The sequence below is a fragment of the Salvelinus sp. IW2-2015 genome, linkage group LG4q.1:29 (assembly GCF_002910315.2).
Source record: "Salvelinus sp. IW2-2015 linkage group LG4q.1:29, ASM291031v2, whole genome shotgun sequence".
Lineage (NCBI taxonomy): Eukaryota > Metazoa > Chordata > Actinopteri > Salmoniformes > Salmonidae > Salvelinus > Salvelinus sp. IW2-2015.
Genome location: NC_036842.1, coordinates 80,065,070 through 80,081,616, shown reverse-complemented (window position 1 = coordinate 80,081,616; position 16,547 = coordinate 80,065,070). Strand labels below are relative to the sequence as shown.

Sequence of the window (16,547 nt, the reverse complement as noted above, 5' to 3'; positions counted from 1 at the left end):
TACATAGCCCCCACAATAATGTAGCAGTAGTCTGTAGAATGGGTATTGGTGGATGTGACTGCAAACAGAGTTGGACTAGTACAGTGAGTCACAACTGGTAAAACCTTTCTATATTATTCCTCGTGATGAGCTCTCCATGAATCGCAACAGTGAGACTCATTATCGAGGGCTTGTAGTCTTTTCTACCCAGAGTCACACTGCTTTACTAATCAGGCTTTGCCTTTTGTGGTTCTCCACAGCACCTGCTATACTCCCCTCTCCCCTCTCTTCACAACAACATTTAGGGGACAGGATAGGCCAGGGTATCCATGGCAACACTACCTATTCATCACAGGCCAGCTACTCAAAGACCAACCACCAAGTCTCTTTTTCTTTCTTTCAAGACCCGTTACTTGAATGCTGTGTCGCCAGTCACTAATTGCAGATCAATTATTAATTCTCTCTCTGTCTCTTTCTCTCTCTCTCATTCTGCCTGGCAGCTGGAGTTATTATAAAAGCAGAAATATACTCTAGTTGTGGGGAGGGATATGTTTTCGGATGATGGTCTACACGCAGGTGGGAGCTGTTAGTGATAAATATCATAGCACCTTCAGAGATCTGCTTCCCAGATCTCCACAGACGTTTCATGAGTCGTGAATTAGCAGTGAACCTGTGTGTCAGGTATGGGCTATGATTAGTGGTCTAATAGAGTACCACACTATGAGTCATAATACCCATAAAACCCAGCGGTCAAACAGGGAAACGGTTCCAATCATTTTTGCACCATTCATTTTTCCCATAGGSGATTTTAGAATATATATGCCATGACGATCTGGGAGAGATGACGAATCGAGGCAAAGGTAAGAATCTCTGGATCTAATGTTAGCTAAAAGTCGTAAATAATAAATTGGCAACATTTCTTTAAATGTACAATTCTGTGAAATGTCTTGTGCAAGTTCTAAATTGACACAATACCTGTTAGCAAAGGTGTCAGCTAGAGATGATGTGCCGGAGCTTGCAGGGATTGCATTATGTCTACCTTAATGCTAATTACCATTTTTGATTCTGAGAGTAAATAGAGCCGAATATATTGATATCAAAACGTCACGCCAGTGTAAGCCTACACAAAACACAACCCTTATTTTGAGTTTTTCTAAAATCACCTATGGGAAATATAAATGATGGAACTATTGGAACCCTTTCCCCGTTTGACCGCTAGGTTTTATGGGTATTATGACACGCCCACTATGGGGCTCTATTGGTGGAATTCTAATAGGTCTCGGCAAATGGCATTCTACTTCCTTTTCACAAAGTCTGCTGCCTCAGTTTGTAAGATGGCAATTTGCATATACTCCAGAATGTTATAAAGAGTGATCAGATGAATTGCAATTAATTGCAAAGTCCCTCTTTGCCATGCAAATGAACTGACATTTCCAAACATTTCCACTGCATTTCAGCCCTGCCACAAAAGGACCAGCTGACATCATGTCAGTGATTCTCTCGTTAACACAGGTGTGAGTGTTGACGAGGACAAGGCTGGAGATCACTCTGTCATGCTGATTGAGTTTGAATAACAGACTGGAAGCTTCAAAAGGAGTGCTTGGAATCATTCTTCTTCCTCTGTCAACCATGGTTACCTGCAAGGAAACATATGCCGTCATCATTGCTTTGCACAAAAAGGGCTTCACAGGCAAGGATATTGCTGCCAATAAGATTGCACCTAAATCAACAATTTATCGGATCATCAAGAACTTCAAGGAGAGCGGTTCAATTGTTTTGAAGAAAGCTTCAGGGAGCCCAAGAAAGTCCAGCAAGCGCCAGGACCGTCTCCTAAACTTGATTTAGCTGCGGGATCGGGGTACCACCAGTACAGAGCTTGCTCAGGAATGGCAGCAGGCAGGTGTGAGCACAGTGAGGCGAAGACTTTTGGAGGATGGCTTGGTGTCAAGAAGGGCAGCAAAGAACACTTCTCTCCAGGAAAAACATCAGGGACAGACTGATATTCTGCAAAAGGTACAGGGATTGGAGTGCTGAGGACTGGGGTAAAGTCATTTTCTCTGATGAATCCCCTTTCCGATTGTTTGGGGCATCCGGAAAAAGCTTGTCCGGAGAATACAAGGTGAGCGCCACCGTCATGCCAACGGTAAAGCATCCTGAGACCATTCATGTGTGGGGTTGCTTCTCAGCCAAGGGAGTGGGCTCACTCACAATTTTGCCTAAGAACACAGCCATGAATTAAGAATGGTACCAACACATCCTCCGAGAGCAACTTCTCCCAACCATCCAGGAAACAGTTTGGTGACGAACAATGCCTTTTCCACCATGATGGAACACCTTGCCATAAGGCAAAAGTGATAACTAAACTCCCCAGACCTTAATCCCATTGAGAACTTGTGGTCAATCCTCAAGAGCGGGTGGACAAACAAAAACCCACAAATTCTGACAAACTCCAAGCATTGATTATACAAGAATGGGCTGCCATCAGTCAGGATGTGGCCCAGAAGTTAATTGACAGCATGCCAGGGCGGATTGCAGAGGTCTTTGAAAAAGAAGGGTCAACACTGCAAATATTGACTCTTTGCATCAACTTCATGTAAATGTCAATAAAAGCATTGACACTTATGAAATGCTTGTAATTAAACTTCAGTTCCATAGTAACGTCTGACAAAAATATCTAAAGACACTGAAGCAGCAAACTGTGGAAATTAATATGTGTGTCATTCTCAAACTTTTGGCCACGACTGTAATGATGTGCTCTTCTGTTTTAGCCTTGAAAAGAACATGTCATATTAGAGTGCTCTGGGCTCTTGCTTTTTATATTTCAAGGACTGTCTTCAATGTTTGTGTCTGGCTCTAATAACACAGTGAGACTGTCTGCTCTGCTTCTTGTGATCACTAAAACCCTTCTGCCTCTCTCATAGAAGCCGTAGTTTGACTTGGCAGAATCAGTACGCCGGCATCACCTGTGAAAGTCCACAGACAGAGAGAGTGGGATATGGAGGTGTGTGTGTGTGTGTGTGTGTGTGTGTGTGTGTGTGTGTGTGTGTGTGTGTGTGTGTGTGTGTGTGTGTGTGAGAAAGGGTGTGGTTCATGTGGGGCCACACACTGTTCATCATTCCACTCTAATAAACCTGGAGACTTGATGTGGGTTAGTGGCTGGCTTAGGAAACCCAGGTTGTTTATCTGGTGATGACTCGGGCTTACTCTCTTTAGTAACACAGTGGCTATGGCAGCCTTGCCTAGGGGTTATTACCACAGGGGGAGAGTTGTATTTGCTGTACTTAAGCGCTATAGCCAAGCACAGCACGAGAATTCTAAGATGATTCTCAGTATAGTACAGTGTCTCTGATGTGGTTACCTGAACACTGTGGTTGGCCACGCTGGTGGCCCTCTTGGTACGCCTGGCCGCCTTCAGAACCTCTCCCAGCAGCAGGGCCACACGACGCTCCATCTTGGCCTGGAAGGTCCGCCCGTCCACCCCCTGGTCCAGGACACCTAGCATCACTGGACAGGAAACAGATGGTTATGATATCACACAGGACAGGCAATACAGAGCCAACACACAGCCAGAATATAGGCCCTGAATGTGTATCCATCCTCTAGCTGCAGTTGAGATTTAGATTGGGTGGAATACGTAAAGTCAGATGTGTTAACAAGGGGAAGCATACCTGTTCTAACCCAAGACGAGCGAAGCAACTGGGTGGTGTTCAACTCTGGGTAGTGAAAAGCTATTGGGAAAAGAAGAGAGGGAAATAAGGAAAGTACAGAGAACCTAAAAATACTCCTATTGAGGTATAAAAGAGGTGCTTAGAAGGTAAAGCAGATTGATTAATAGAATGCAATCGATTAGAATACATGTATTTCCCCCAAGGGAACATTCCAGTAGGGCTGCTTGGCATAAAATCCCAATCCATTAGACAGTTTGGTAATGGACTCACGCTCGGCGATCTGCAGCACGGGAAAGCCCAGGTAGTAGCTGAACTCCACCATGTTGAGCAGCCTCAGGTGGTTGCTGACCTCTGACCCCTTCAGGTAGCCGACGGCATCGCGCACGGCGAAGGTCACGTCCACTGGCTCCCTCTGCTGACTCCTGGGCTTATTCATGGTGATGTTCACAATCTAGGAAAATATTACATACGTACATGCAGGACTCTATTTTAACAAACATAATGCAATGGTAAATCTAAGCGCTTGCGGCAGCACTACACGTTGGGGTGTGTGTCATACAGTGGGAAGAACAAGTATTTGATGCATGTCGATTTTGCAGGTTTTCCTACTTACAAAGCATGTAGAGGTCTGTAATTTTTAGCATAAGTACACTTCAACTGTGAGAGACGGAATCTAAAACAAAAATCCAGAAAATCACATTGTATAATTTTTAAGTATGGCATCCCTAGAGCATGCGCAGACCAGCGGGCTGGTGTGTTTACAGACATATTCAATCTCTCCCTATCCCAGTCTGCTGTCCCCACATGCTTCAAGATGTCCATCATTGTTCATGTACCCAAGAAGGCAAAGGTAACTGAACTAAATTACTATTGCCCCATAGCTCTCACTTCTGGCATCATGAAGTGCATTGAGAGGCTAGTCAAGGATCATGTCACCTCCACCTTACCTGTCACCCTAGACCCACTTCAATTTGCTTACTGCCCCAATAGGTCCACACTCGATGCAATTGCCATAACACTGCACACAGCCCTATCCCATCTGGACAAGAGGAATACCTATGTAAGAATGCTGTTCATTGACTATAGCTCAGCCTTCAACATCATAGTACCCTCCAAGTTCATCATTAAGCTTGAGGCCCTGGGTCTCAACCCCGCCCTGTGCATTTGGGTCCTGGACTTCCTGACGGGCCACCCCCAGGTGGTGAAGGTAGGAAACAACATCTCCACTTCGCTGATCCTCAACACTGGGGCCCCACAAGGGTGCGGGCTCAGCCCCCTCCTGTACTCCCTGTTCAAACATGACTGCGTGACCATGTACGGCTCCAACTCAATCATCAAGTTTGCAGACGACACTACAGTAGTAGGCTTGATTACCAACAACAACGAGACAGTCTACAGGGAGGAGGTGAGGGCACTCGGAGTGTGGTGTCAGCAAAACAACCTCTCACTCAACGTCAACAAAACAGATGATCATGGACTTCAGGAAACAGCAGAGGGAGCACCCCCTTATCCACATCGACGGGACAGCAGTGGAGAAGGTGGAAMGTTTTAAGTTCCTCAGCGTACACATCATGGACAAACTGCGCCTCTTCAACCTCAGGAGGCTGAAGAAATTTGGCTTGTCATCTAAAACCCTCACAAACTTTTACAAATGCACAATTGAGAGCATCCTGTYGGGCTGCATCACCGCCTGGTATGGCAACTGCACAACAACGCATCACCTGGGGAAAACTACCTGCCCTCCAGGACACCTACAGTACACAATGTCACAGGAATGCCAAAAAGATCATCAAGGACAACAACCACCCGCACCACTGCCTGTTCACCCCGCTACCATCCAGAAAGCGAGGTCAGTACAGGTGCATCAAAGCTGGGCCATCAGACTGTTAAACAGCCATCACTAACACAGAGAGGCTGCTGCCTACATACAGACTTGAAACATACAGACTTGCGCTGTCACTTATTAAGCATCCTAAGTATTTTATATTTTTTGTGGTCCACTTAAAGGATTGTTGTATATCATGAGTCATTATTTTTCCTATTGCCATTATTTCCTTTTTTCCCACGTTAATTTCAGATCCTGAGATTTTAGAATATATAATAGATATATTTTTAGCGAGGTTTCAATATTGAGTTTTCAATATTGGTCAAGTATATCAGGAGATCATCTGCAAATAAGTTTAGTTTATATTCATGTTTACCAATACTGATACCTTGTAACATTTRGGTCCTGTCTAATTATTTTTGCTAGCTGTTTAATTGACAGTGCAAACATTAGTGGGAGAGAGGACATCCCTGTCTTGTGCCCCTTTCTAAAGCAATTTCAATGCTCTAACCACTAGTGGAATGTCCACTCACCGTTACTGCTCCCAAATATATATAGCTATAGCCTACCATCGCCGCTGATATGGCCAATAGTGACTTTGCCAAGTGAAAGGTAAACAAACAAACTGATTCAGCCCACGGACAGCGATCTGAATTCCCGTGATATGAAGGTTAGGTCCAACAGAGAAAAGTGGAAGCYGCATTTTTTGAATAAATCATAAATGAAAAACAATAAACAGTCTTTTTAATTAACTTCATGTTCTTAAACAGGCTTCCTACAGACACTGAAACCTTTCATTCAATGGGCATTGCAAATAATAMGTCCAAATGTTTCACAGAAGCTAGACAAAGATGTCCAATATAAATTAAAAAAGGGAAACGTCTGTTGATTGTTTTGCTACTTGTGATATTTTTATAAAACATTGGTGATGTACATAAYGCTACTGTGTGCGCCTCCGCTGGCAAAATCAATGCCATAACCAATTGCGTTCCCGCTAAGACCAGCTTTGGTCAGTCTTAAATATCCCTAGTTGCACTTACTGCAATTGGCATATTGGTGTATGTTTTCTAGGACATACCTCCAATATTTCCACCCCTCCCACCTCAGAGCAAGCGAGCTGATGTTAGACAGGTAAATTGCCGAACCTGGCTAAAGGCTGGAAAATGGCAGTGCGACATGACGGAATTGCAAACTAATGTGCGTTTGACACTTGCGCCTCCTTACCGCCAGCCAGAAATAGAGCCCACAATGTCTTTGAGCTGGTGATGGATTTCAAAAGTTTAGTTAATGGTCAAAAGAGACTGCACAACAAACCCTGTCACCAATAATACCCACATGTGAGCATACATTGCAGTGTGATGCAGCAGAAGAGCTTGGGCCAAATTGATTTAATTTAATTTGTGGAATTGAAATAGAAAGGGAATTGAAAATAAAATGAACAGCCATAATTGAAATGGCCTTTTCCAGATATTAATGTAATGCCCAGTATAATCCCTTCATTGACTGAGTATGACATCTATGTCTGAAAATTCTCCCTATCCTTCTAGCTTGCTACGTTCAAGAACGTCAAACTAGATTAGTGGAAAACCTCTGCAAGAACCTGAATCAATAAACCTATGCTGATAATTTTGGTCTTGAATGAGTGACCATTGATCTAAACAGACTTGTGTGCTGGAGACTCTGAGACCAGCACTTAGGTTGTATTACCGCAGCACACACAATTACACAAACCACACATTTCCGCCATTACTCCCTGTCACTCCCCAAGCCTCAACAATTACAATTAAGTCAAGCAGATCCTGCTTCTTTTCTCTCCCAAATCCAAGCAAAGCAAGCCACTACTGCTGCTGCATTCACACACAGTAACCCAATTCGTTTCTAACTTTCCTGGCCTCAGCCAACCGACTATCTTGAGGAGCTTTTCTTTCTTTCCACTTCCAGACTTATTCCAGCAGACGCTGCTCTTAGAGAGTTCTAGCAGGGAGAGCACAGCGACACGGCCAGTRATTTTTAGTAATAATAAATGTGTGAGCTAAGTGCTTCTGACATAAATGGGTTGTGATTAGGGGTGATTCCAGATGATCATTGCAAGTGGGGGTGAAAACCAAGGAAGGAGTAAGTGACTGGTAATAAAAACAGAGCATTAGGAGAAGCTCTACTCTATTTTAGTTGACTGGAGTGCTACAGTGTTTTCAGTAGGTCTCCACTTACGTGTACAGTGAAGTTGGTGGACTCCTGTGCGCGTCGGCGCACTTCGGCGTACGCCATGGTAAGGCCTTTCTCAATGCGCTCGCTGAAGTTGCAGACTCGCACGTCGACGTGGCTGGGCACAAACTGCAGCACTGGACAGGGAAACAGAAGGGCAAGGTTAAGTCTAAACATTCAAACACATACTGTACAGCGCAGAAAACCCAAACAAAAACCAGCATACCTATTTCAGAAGTGGCTTGTATAGTTCCACACAGAACAGTGCTCTTACCTGAGTGGACTTGGTACTGGTGGTCTGGTACCTTCCAGTAGTGTGAGATGGGCTGGAAGCGTCGGCCTGACTGGCGCAGGGCGTTGATGACAGATATGGCTGTGAACACCACGGGACCTGACACTGCCCGGAACACAAAGTCTGGAGGGCTCTTAGCAACCTTTACCAAGACACAGAAAATACATAATTATAACTTCTCTTCATTGCAAATAATAGTTACTTATTCATTTTTATTGATGGAGTTTAGATGGGCTGTATTTGAAGTCTTTCAATTCAACTGTCTTTTTGTCTTACTTTCAATATCTACCATCCTCCAAATGCAGTTGAATATTTCTTATTCATCCAGCTTGTTCCAGAGTTCTTGCACCTTGGTTGAACTATGAGGTACTGTACACACACTACTTTTTCCTTTGCACTGTACAGCATTTAAACAGKAAAKTTTTWACATTTWTTTWWTWTTTTTTAACATTTTAGTCATTTTTAGCAGACGCTCTTATCCAGAGCGACTTACARTAGAGTGCATACATTTTATTACATTTTTACATACTGAGACAAGGATATCCCTACCGGCCAAGAGCAGACGCTCTTATCCAGAGCGACTTACAGTAGAGTGCATACATTTTATTACATTTTTTTWTWTTTTTWATTTATTTTTTACATACTGAGACAAGGATATCCCTACCGGCCAAACCCTCCCTACCGGCCAAACCCTCCCTAACCCGGACGACGCTATGCCAATTGTGCGTCGCCCCACRGATCTCCCGGTTGCGGCCGGCTGCGACAGAGCCTGGGCGCGAACCCAGAGACTCTGGTGGCGCAGCTAGCACTGCGATGCAGTGCCCTAGACCACTGCGCCACCCGGGAGTTAATGGCAGAGAGAGTGTGTTAAGGTCACTGCCAGGCCATGAAGTGTTAGGTGTGCAGTTAGTCATTTTTGTGCTTTGTTTATCAAAGAGCCTGGAAACAAAAAAGCGAACAGGAAGTGGGCTGTCCTTCCTGGCGCATCCCATCCCTATACCCCCACACACATGACCAGGGTCATTATAGAACACAACCGCCACATACCCACTGCTGCAGCTCCCTACACTATTAGAGAAAAGAGWTTCAAAAGGGTTCTTCAGCTGTCCCCATAGGAAAACCCCATTTGGTTCCAGGCATCCGCCGATATCGCCCTTCCACATCTGTGGTGAAAGGTGGCAGAGCTAGAACAGTGTTTGTCAGAACATGAGACATCCTGAAAATCGTACATTTTTTACTATTTTCTACATTGTAGAATAATAGTGAAGACATCAAAACTATGAAATAACACATATGGAATCATGTAGTAACCAAAAAAGTGTTCAACAAATCAAAATATATCTTATATTTGAGATTCTTCAAAGTAGCCACCCTTTGCCTTGATGACAGCTTTGCACACTCTTGGTATTCTCTCAACCAGCTTCATGAGATAGTCACCTGGAATGCATTTCAATTAACAGGTATGCCTTGTTAAAAGTTCATTTGTGGAATTTCTTTCCTTCTTAATGCGTTTGAGCCAATCAGTTGTGTTGTGACAAGGTAGGGGTGGTATACAGAAGATATCCCTATTTGGTAAAAGACTAAGTCCATATAATGGAAAGAATATAATGGCAAGAACAACTCAAATAAGCAAAGAGAAACGACAGTCCATCATTACTTTAAGACATGAAGAACTTTTAAAGTTTCTTCAAGTGCAGTCGCAAAAGCCATCAAGCGCTATGATGAAACTGGCTCTCATGAGGACCACCACAGGAAAGAAAGACCCAGAGTTACCTCTGCTGCAGAGGATAAGTTCATTTATGTTACCAGCCTCATAAATTGCAGCTTAAATAAATGCTTCACAGAGTTCAAGTAACAGACATCAATATCAACTGTTCAGGGTAGACTGTGTGAATCAGGCATTCATGGTTGAATTGCTGCAAAGAAACCACTACTAAAAGACATCAATAAKAAGAAGAGACTTGCTTGAGCCAAGAAACACGAGCAATGGACATTAGACCGGTGGAAATCTGTCCTTGGTCTGATGATTCCAAATTTGAGATTTTTGGTTAAAATCGGCGTGTCTTTGTGAGATGCAGAGTAGGTGAATGGATGATCTCCGCACGTGTGGTTTCCACTGTGAAGCATCGAGGAGGAGGTGTGATGGTGTGCGGGTGCTTTGCTGGTGTCACTGTCAGTGATATATTTAGAATTCAAGCCACACTTAACCAGCATGGCTACCACAGCATTCTTCAGTGATACGCCATCCCATCTGGTTTGCGCTTAGCGGGACTATAATTTGTTTTTCAACAGGACAATGACCCAACACACCTCCAGGCTGTGTAAGGGCTATTTGAACAAGAAGGAGAGTGATGGAGTACTGCATCAGATGACCTGGCCTCCACAGCCACCCGACCTCAACTAAATTGAGATGGTTTGGGATGAGTTGGACCGCAGAGTGAAGGGAAAGCATTCCAGGTCAAGCTGGTTGAGAGAATGCCAAGAGTGTGCAAAACTGTCATCAAGGCTAAGGGTGGCTACTTTGAAGAATCTCATATAAAATATATTTTGTTTTGTTTAACACTTTTTTGGGTTACTACATGATTCCATATGTGTTATTTCATAGTTTTGATGTCTTCACTATTATTCTACAATGAAAATAATAGAAAATAAAGCAAGACCCTTGAATGAGTATTTATGTCCAAACCTTTGACTGGTACTGTATACAGAAATAGTTTAGTGCTTAAAATAAGGGGATAAATGTTTAAAAAAATGTTTCCTGATCTTTCTTATATCTCTCAGATATAGGACAGACACTTCAGAACAAACTTCCTCTAGATTTGTTTGGGGGACTATCTGTTGTTCCATGTAGGGAATCTGTTATTCAATGTGTTTCTATTGGCTAATAGCAGTAATGCCTAAATCAATGTTTCACCCAATAATGTTTTAATAAAAATATTCTMAATYAAATAGCTAAATATTCCTTGGTATTACCATCTTAAAATAATTCCATATGTTATCTTAGCACCCCCGCAGCTTAGACAGAGCTTAGACTCTAAAGGGTTAAAACTCAGAGCATGTTGCACAACAGCTGTTCAGAGGTTTCTTTAGGGAGTAAGCTATGTAATGAAAAGCTAACAGTGTCAGCACTTAGAGGTTAGCCCTAGTTGTCATGTCAGACTGAGCCTATGGGATCATTTATGTATCGCCTAGCTTAACTTTAACTCTATAAAGACTAAAGAAAAAGGCTGCTTTTTCAGTTCACTGTTATTTCTATCCATTTCATAAATTATTGAAGTTAAGTTTAAAATCCCAATAAAAGGTGCCCATGGTGCCCCATCATAATGTACCTGCAGTTCAATTGACTTATTGAATTCAGTCTTCAGGACGTCTCGGATTTGGGATTTGGCATATCCAACAGTGGCCCCAGGGGGGAAACCTGCAGAGGGTGGAAGCACATCTCATCTCTATCATGTCTCATTGAGAACATCTTGTTATAGATTCGTTAAGTGCACAATATTTTCAAAACATTAAATCACAAACCATGATTTTCATATGAAAAGTGAAAGAATAACACTTCAGAGTTGATAATTATATCTTCGTAGCATTGATCAAGTTGACAACCCACACAATGTTCCTGTCATTAAAAAAGTATATCAACACGACAAAGAGATAATTCAACTTACCGACTTTAACAAAGTACACAGGCTTGGTGACATTACAGAGGTACTGGCGGCCAATGGTTGTAGGTGGGCTTTTTGTGGTTGTTATGTTTAAGGGGGTGGTGGTAGTGGTGGTGGCCAGAGCAGTGGTTGTAGAGGCCTTAGTGGTGATGGTGGTGGTAGTAGTAGTGGTGGTGGCAGGATCAGTTGTGGAGGGGGTGTCTACGGTGCTAAGTGTACTCTGGCTGACGTTTGTCACCGCTGTGACAGGACTATCCGTATCAATACCTTGRTCAGCCATGACTGACACCGGGGGAAAGGTGGTGGCATTTGTGGCTCGCTCTATGGGGTCTGAGGTGACATCGGGGGGTAATTCTGTCTGACCAGGCACTGGGGTGAAGGCGACAGAGGTGGTCAACACAGGAGTGACGAGAGAGGTGCTGAGGAGGGCTGTCTCTGTGGCGGTGGGGGACACATACCACTGAATGTCTGTCTCAGAGGCCATAGCACTATGCTGCACAGACACTAATACAGAGCTGCTGTCCAGTCCGACACTGGAGGTGGCCACAGGGCTAATCCATTCCCCGGAGGACACCTGACCAGTGACACCCCACAGGGAGGATGAGAGGTCCATGGAGGGGGTTGGCGCTACTGAAGGCTCCAGGAACGGCACTGAGAAATTCAGAGAAGTCATCTCTGTGGCGTCTGCTGTGGTCGTATTGAGAGGCTCTGAGCCAGATATATCAGAGGACTCTTTTATCCAAGTAGTGTTGTCAGAAGGCTGGACCTCCACTCCATAGGAGGCTGTGAGCATGTGGCGGGGGTCCGCAGTGAACGTGCTGGTGGCCATGATGTGGGTGGTGCTGATGGACATCAGGGAGAAATGTCTGGAGGTGGTGGTCACATTGGTGCCTCTGTGTTCTTCGGAGTCATCCTTGGTCAGCTGGATGGTGTAGTACTCCAGGCTGTTCATGTCTGGTAGGAGAAGGTCTGTTGGTTCAACAGTGAAGGTATCTATCCAGTCTACGCCTGAACCTTCTGGTAGACTACCTTGAGGTGTTGGTGTTGAGGCTAGCATTGAGTGACCGGGAGATGGATGGATAGAGGGAGGAACAGATGTCGGGGCCACACTAACACCAGAGCTGAGATCAGTTGTAGTGAGACTAAGTGAAGACGTCACATGACGCATCGAGGAGAAGGACACGCCGACCCTGGAGGGGAAGGAGGTGTCGTAGCGTTCCGCATTGGAGTCCTCCAGGTCATACATGTCTGTGGGCAGGTTGGTGACCAGGGAGAAGTCGTCGCCCTCCGAGCCCATATAGGACATGGTCTCCGGGTGGTCTCCGGAGCCCCAGTCCACCTCCATGGTGTTGGTGGGGAAGAAGTCCTCAGTAGGGACCATGGTGGGCTCGGCTGAGGAGGATGTGGTCTGTGGGCTCAGGAAAGGCACATAGCTGGGAGCCAGCTGCATTTCAGGCGATGGCTTCAGAAGCATGTAAATACCTTGGGCAGCATCATCCTTCTGCATGAGCTCACTGTTGGGGTGCAGGTGATCCAGATCGATTAATATACTGGAGGGCTCAAGAGGCAGTTTGGGATCTAGCGAGAGATCGCCTAAACTCTGGGACACATCTGGATTAGGTCTAGACTCTTGGCTGGCTTGGTCTGATAGGGCTGCTACATCTACCAGATTGTCAATAGGCAGTCTAGGCAGGTTGAGAGGTCCAACAGGAAGTGAGGTCATAAGTGCAGGAGTTCTCTGTTTTGATGGGTCTTGCTGGTTGCTGGGGGGTAATAATGGAGATTCATCTGAACCTCTTTCATTAGAGTTTGGGACAATAAACTGTGGAGACGTCGTCCCACTGGTGGCTGTAGAGAAGTTCAAGGGTGTTGTGGATATGTTGGACTGTGGTCCGAGAAGCTTCTGGTGTGGTACTGTAACAAGGGTTGAAGAGGTAGCTGCCATGGTTGAGATAGGCCCAGMGAGCTTCATGTCCCTTGAGAGTTGGGCTGGGCCTTCAGGGTGTTTCTGGCCAATCGCAGGCTCCGAAAAGCTAAAAGGGGGAGTGGACAGAGGGTCTCGACCAATGGGGAGGGGGTCACTAGACCTAGAAGGTGATTCAAGTGGTAGGGGACCAGGTGAAAGGAGAGCTGTAGTTGTAGTGTCATCTAGGTGCTCAGAGGCATCAGTGTGTGAAACTAATAAGGCTGAGGGTGATTCAGTCCAGCTTGGTACTTCTTCCTGAAACTCTTCCAACATGGTGGGATCCAACGAAGGCCAGTCTACTGAAAAAGAAATGACAACAACATATCAAACATGAAATAAGACTGCACTGAAAGATTTGATCATCATTGCGACACCTAGAGTACTGTGGAAAATAGCATGCTCTTCAAATTGACAAAGAAAGAAATATGATCTCATAGACGATTTGTTATTGTTGTTATTATATGGTGAACCTTTTCTATTTAATTTTCTTTCTTAGTGAGTTCTGACAACAACCTTTGGAAATGACCAAGAAGGAAGCCATCCATCACTCTTCAAAGAACAAAGTAGGCTATAAATGTTGAACAAAATTGCATGATCAAATCAAACAACACTGGATGAAGGCAACAGATTTAGCATAGTGACTCAAAGGGGATAAGCTACAGAGGCAGTTCCACACCGGCATGGAATTATAGACATCTCCTACATCCTACATCCCCCTATTTTACGCTGCTGCTACTCTGTTTATTATCTATGCATAGTCACTTTAATAACTCTACCTACATGTATTACATATTACCTCATATTACCTTACCTCGACTAACCGGCGCCCCCGCACATTGACTCTGTACCGGTACCCCCTGTATATAGCCTTGCTATTGTTATTTTACTGCTGCTCTTTAATTTTTCTTAAAACTGGCATTGTTGGTTAAGGGCTTGTAAGTAAGCATTTCACTGTAAGGTCTAAACCTGTTGTATTCAGCGCATGTGACAAATACAATTTGATTTGATTAATAGGATAGGTCTCAAATACGTTCTATCAGGCTCTTTAGCCTTTAGAGTAGCAGCCCACTGGGCAAAAACTGGTGGAATCAACGTTGATTCAACGTATTGTGACGTGCAATCTACGCGGAAAACACATTCGATTTGAAARATTAATCAATGTAAACTGTTGTTTTGAGGGTCAAATTTACACCACAGAATTATGTCATCATGGTAACCAAATTTCAACATAGACAAACCGTGTATAAAATATGTTGAATTTGTACCTTTAAACTTATATCCACTATCAGAAAAAAAAACTACAGGCTGGGCAGCACCTCCTACTGGATAATTGATCTATCTACAGCTACCCTTTGGTCTCCCATCCAAGGTTTAAACCAAGCCCAGACCTGCTTAGCTATGATATTTGTCGCTGACTATTACCAATGTGCTATCGTGAGAATGACCGCGCGAGCTCCACTTAAACTAAATCAATTCACTGTTGCTATTGAAGTCATTCCAAAAAGTAGGTTTAACAGAGCAAATGAAATGTGAATATATATTATCAATCATCAATGATGCTATTTAGCATTTAGGCCTATGTAGCATTTGCAAAGTCATCAACAGTAATTGTTTGAATTCAACAAAAAATGGACTAAACGCAGAATTCAACAAAATATGCCTAGGTTAATATGCTGAGGGTTTCAAGCTCTGGTTGATTTTGATCCAACATATAATTTGTTAACTTGTACACAGGTTAATACACTAGTTATTAAATTTCAAAAGTGACATTGAATTGTCTTTGGTTGTCAACACAACCAAATATAAACATTTTAAGGAGATGTATCTTCTGCTTGGATAGTTCCATCTGTGTCACTGACTTAATTCCAGTTTGTCTACAAATAAATAAATAAAATATGTTGGATTCAGATCTTCATCTCAACCAAAAATCTAAGTCAAAGAATAGGAATAAATAAAATCATATTTGATTTAGTCCTATTCTATAACTTCTTTGTGATAGGGGGCAGCATTTTCACTTTTGAATGAATAGCGTGCCCAGAGATGCTAATATATGCATATTATTATTACTATTGGATATAAAACACTCTGAAGTTTCTAAAAATGTTTGAATGATGTCTGTRAGTATAACAAAACTCATATGGCAGGCAAAAACCWGAGAAAAAATCCAAACAGGAAGTGAGAATTCTGAGGCTGGTCGATGTTCAACTCATCGCCTATTCAAATCCCTGTAAGATATGGATATGTTTGCACTTCCTACGCCTTCCACTAGATGTCAACAGTCTGTAGAACGTTGAATGAAGCYTCTACTGTGATGTGGGACCGGATGGGAGGTGTTTCAGTCAGTGGTCTGGCAGAGTGCCAGTTCTTGGTCATGCGTATTCCAAATTATATCGCCTTGCGTTACATTATTTCTGTAGACACAAAGGAATGCTCCGGTTGGAACGTTATTGGATATATATGATAACAACATCCTGAAGATTGATTCTCTACTTAGTTTGACCAGTTTATTCGACCTGTAATATAACTTTTTGAAGTTTTCGTCCGAGTTCGCCTGCATCTGCGCGAGCGTTTGGACATGTGTACTAAACGTGCTAGCTACTTGGAGATAAGTAAAGGACATTATCGAACAAAACAATGATTTATTGTGGAACTAGGATTCCTGGGAGTGCATTCTGATGAAGATCATCAAAGGTAAGGGAATATTTATGATGTAATTTCGTATTTCTGTTGACTCCAACATGGCGGAGAAATTTTGTTATATCTGAGCGCCGTCTCAGATTATTGCATGGTGTGCTTTTTCCGTAAAGTTTTTTTGAAATCTGACACAGCGGTTGCATTAAGAACAAGTGTATCTTTAATTCTATGTAAAACATGTATCTTTCATCAAAGTTTATGATGAGTATTTCTGTTATTTGACGTGGCTCTCTGCAATTTCTCCGGATATTTTGGA

The 16,547-nt window shown here is 43.4% G+C and overlaps 1 protein-coding gene across 3 annotated transcripts in view; it reads right to left on the bottom strand.

Annotated features, from left to right (window-relative positions):
- Positions 1-16,547, bottom strand: part of LOC111962600 (UPF0606 protein KIAA1549-like) — a 97,772-nt gene that overhangs the window by 40,759 nt on the left and 40,466 nt on the right. For all 3 annotated transcript variants that reach the window (XM_023985784.2, XM_023985783.2, XM_023985785.2), the window contains exons 3-9: positions 11,635-13,896; positions 11,299-11,387; positions 7,952-8,111; positions 7,684-7,814; positions 3,918-4,098; positions 3,648-3,707; positions 3,338-3,483 (exon numbers count right to left, since the gene is read on the bottom strand). In XM_023985784.2, coding sequence (XP_023841552.1) covers positions 3,338-3,483; positions 3,648-3,707; positions 3,918-4,098; positions 7,684-7,814; positions 7,952-8,111; positions 11,299-11,387; positions 11,635-13,896 — 3,029 coding nt within the window. The remainder of the gene's footprint in view (positions 1-3,337; positions 3,484-3,647; positions 3,708-3,917; positions 4,099-7,683; positions 7,815-7,951; positions 8,112-11,298; positions 11,388-11,634; positions 13,897-16,547) is intronic.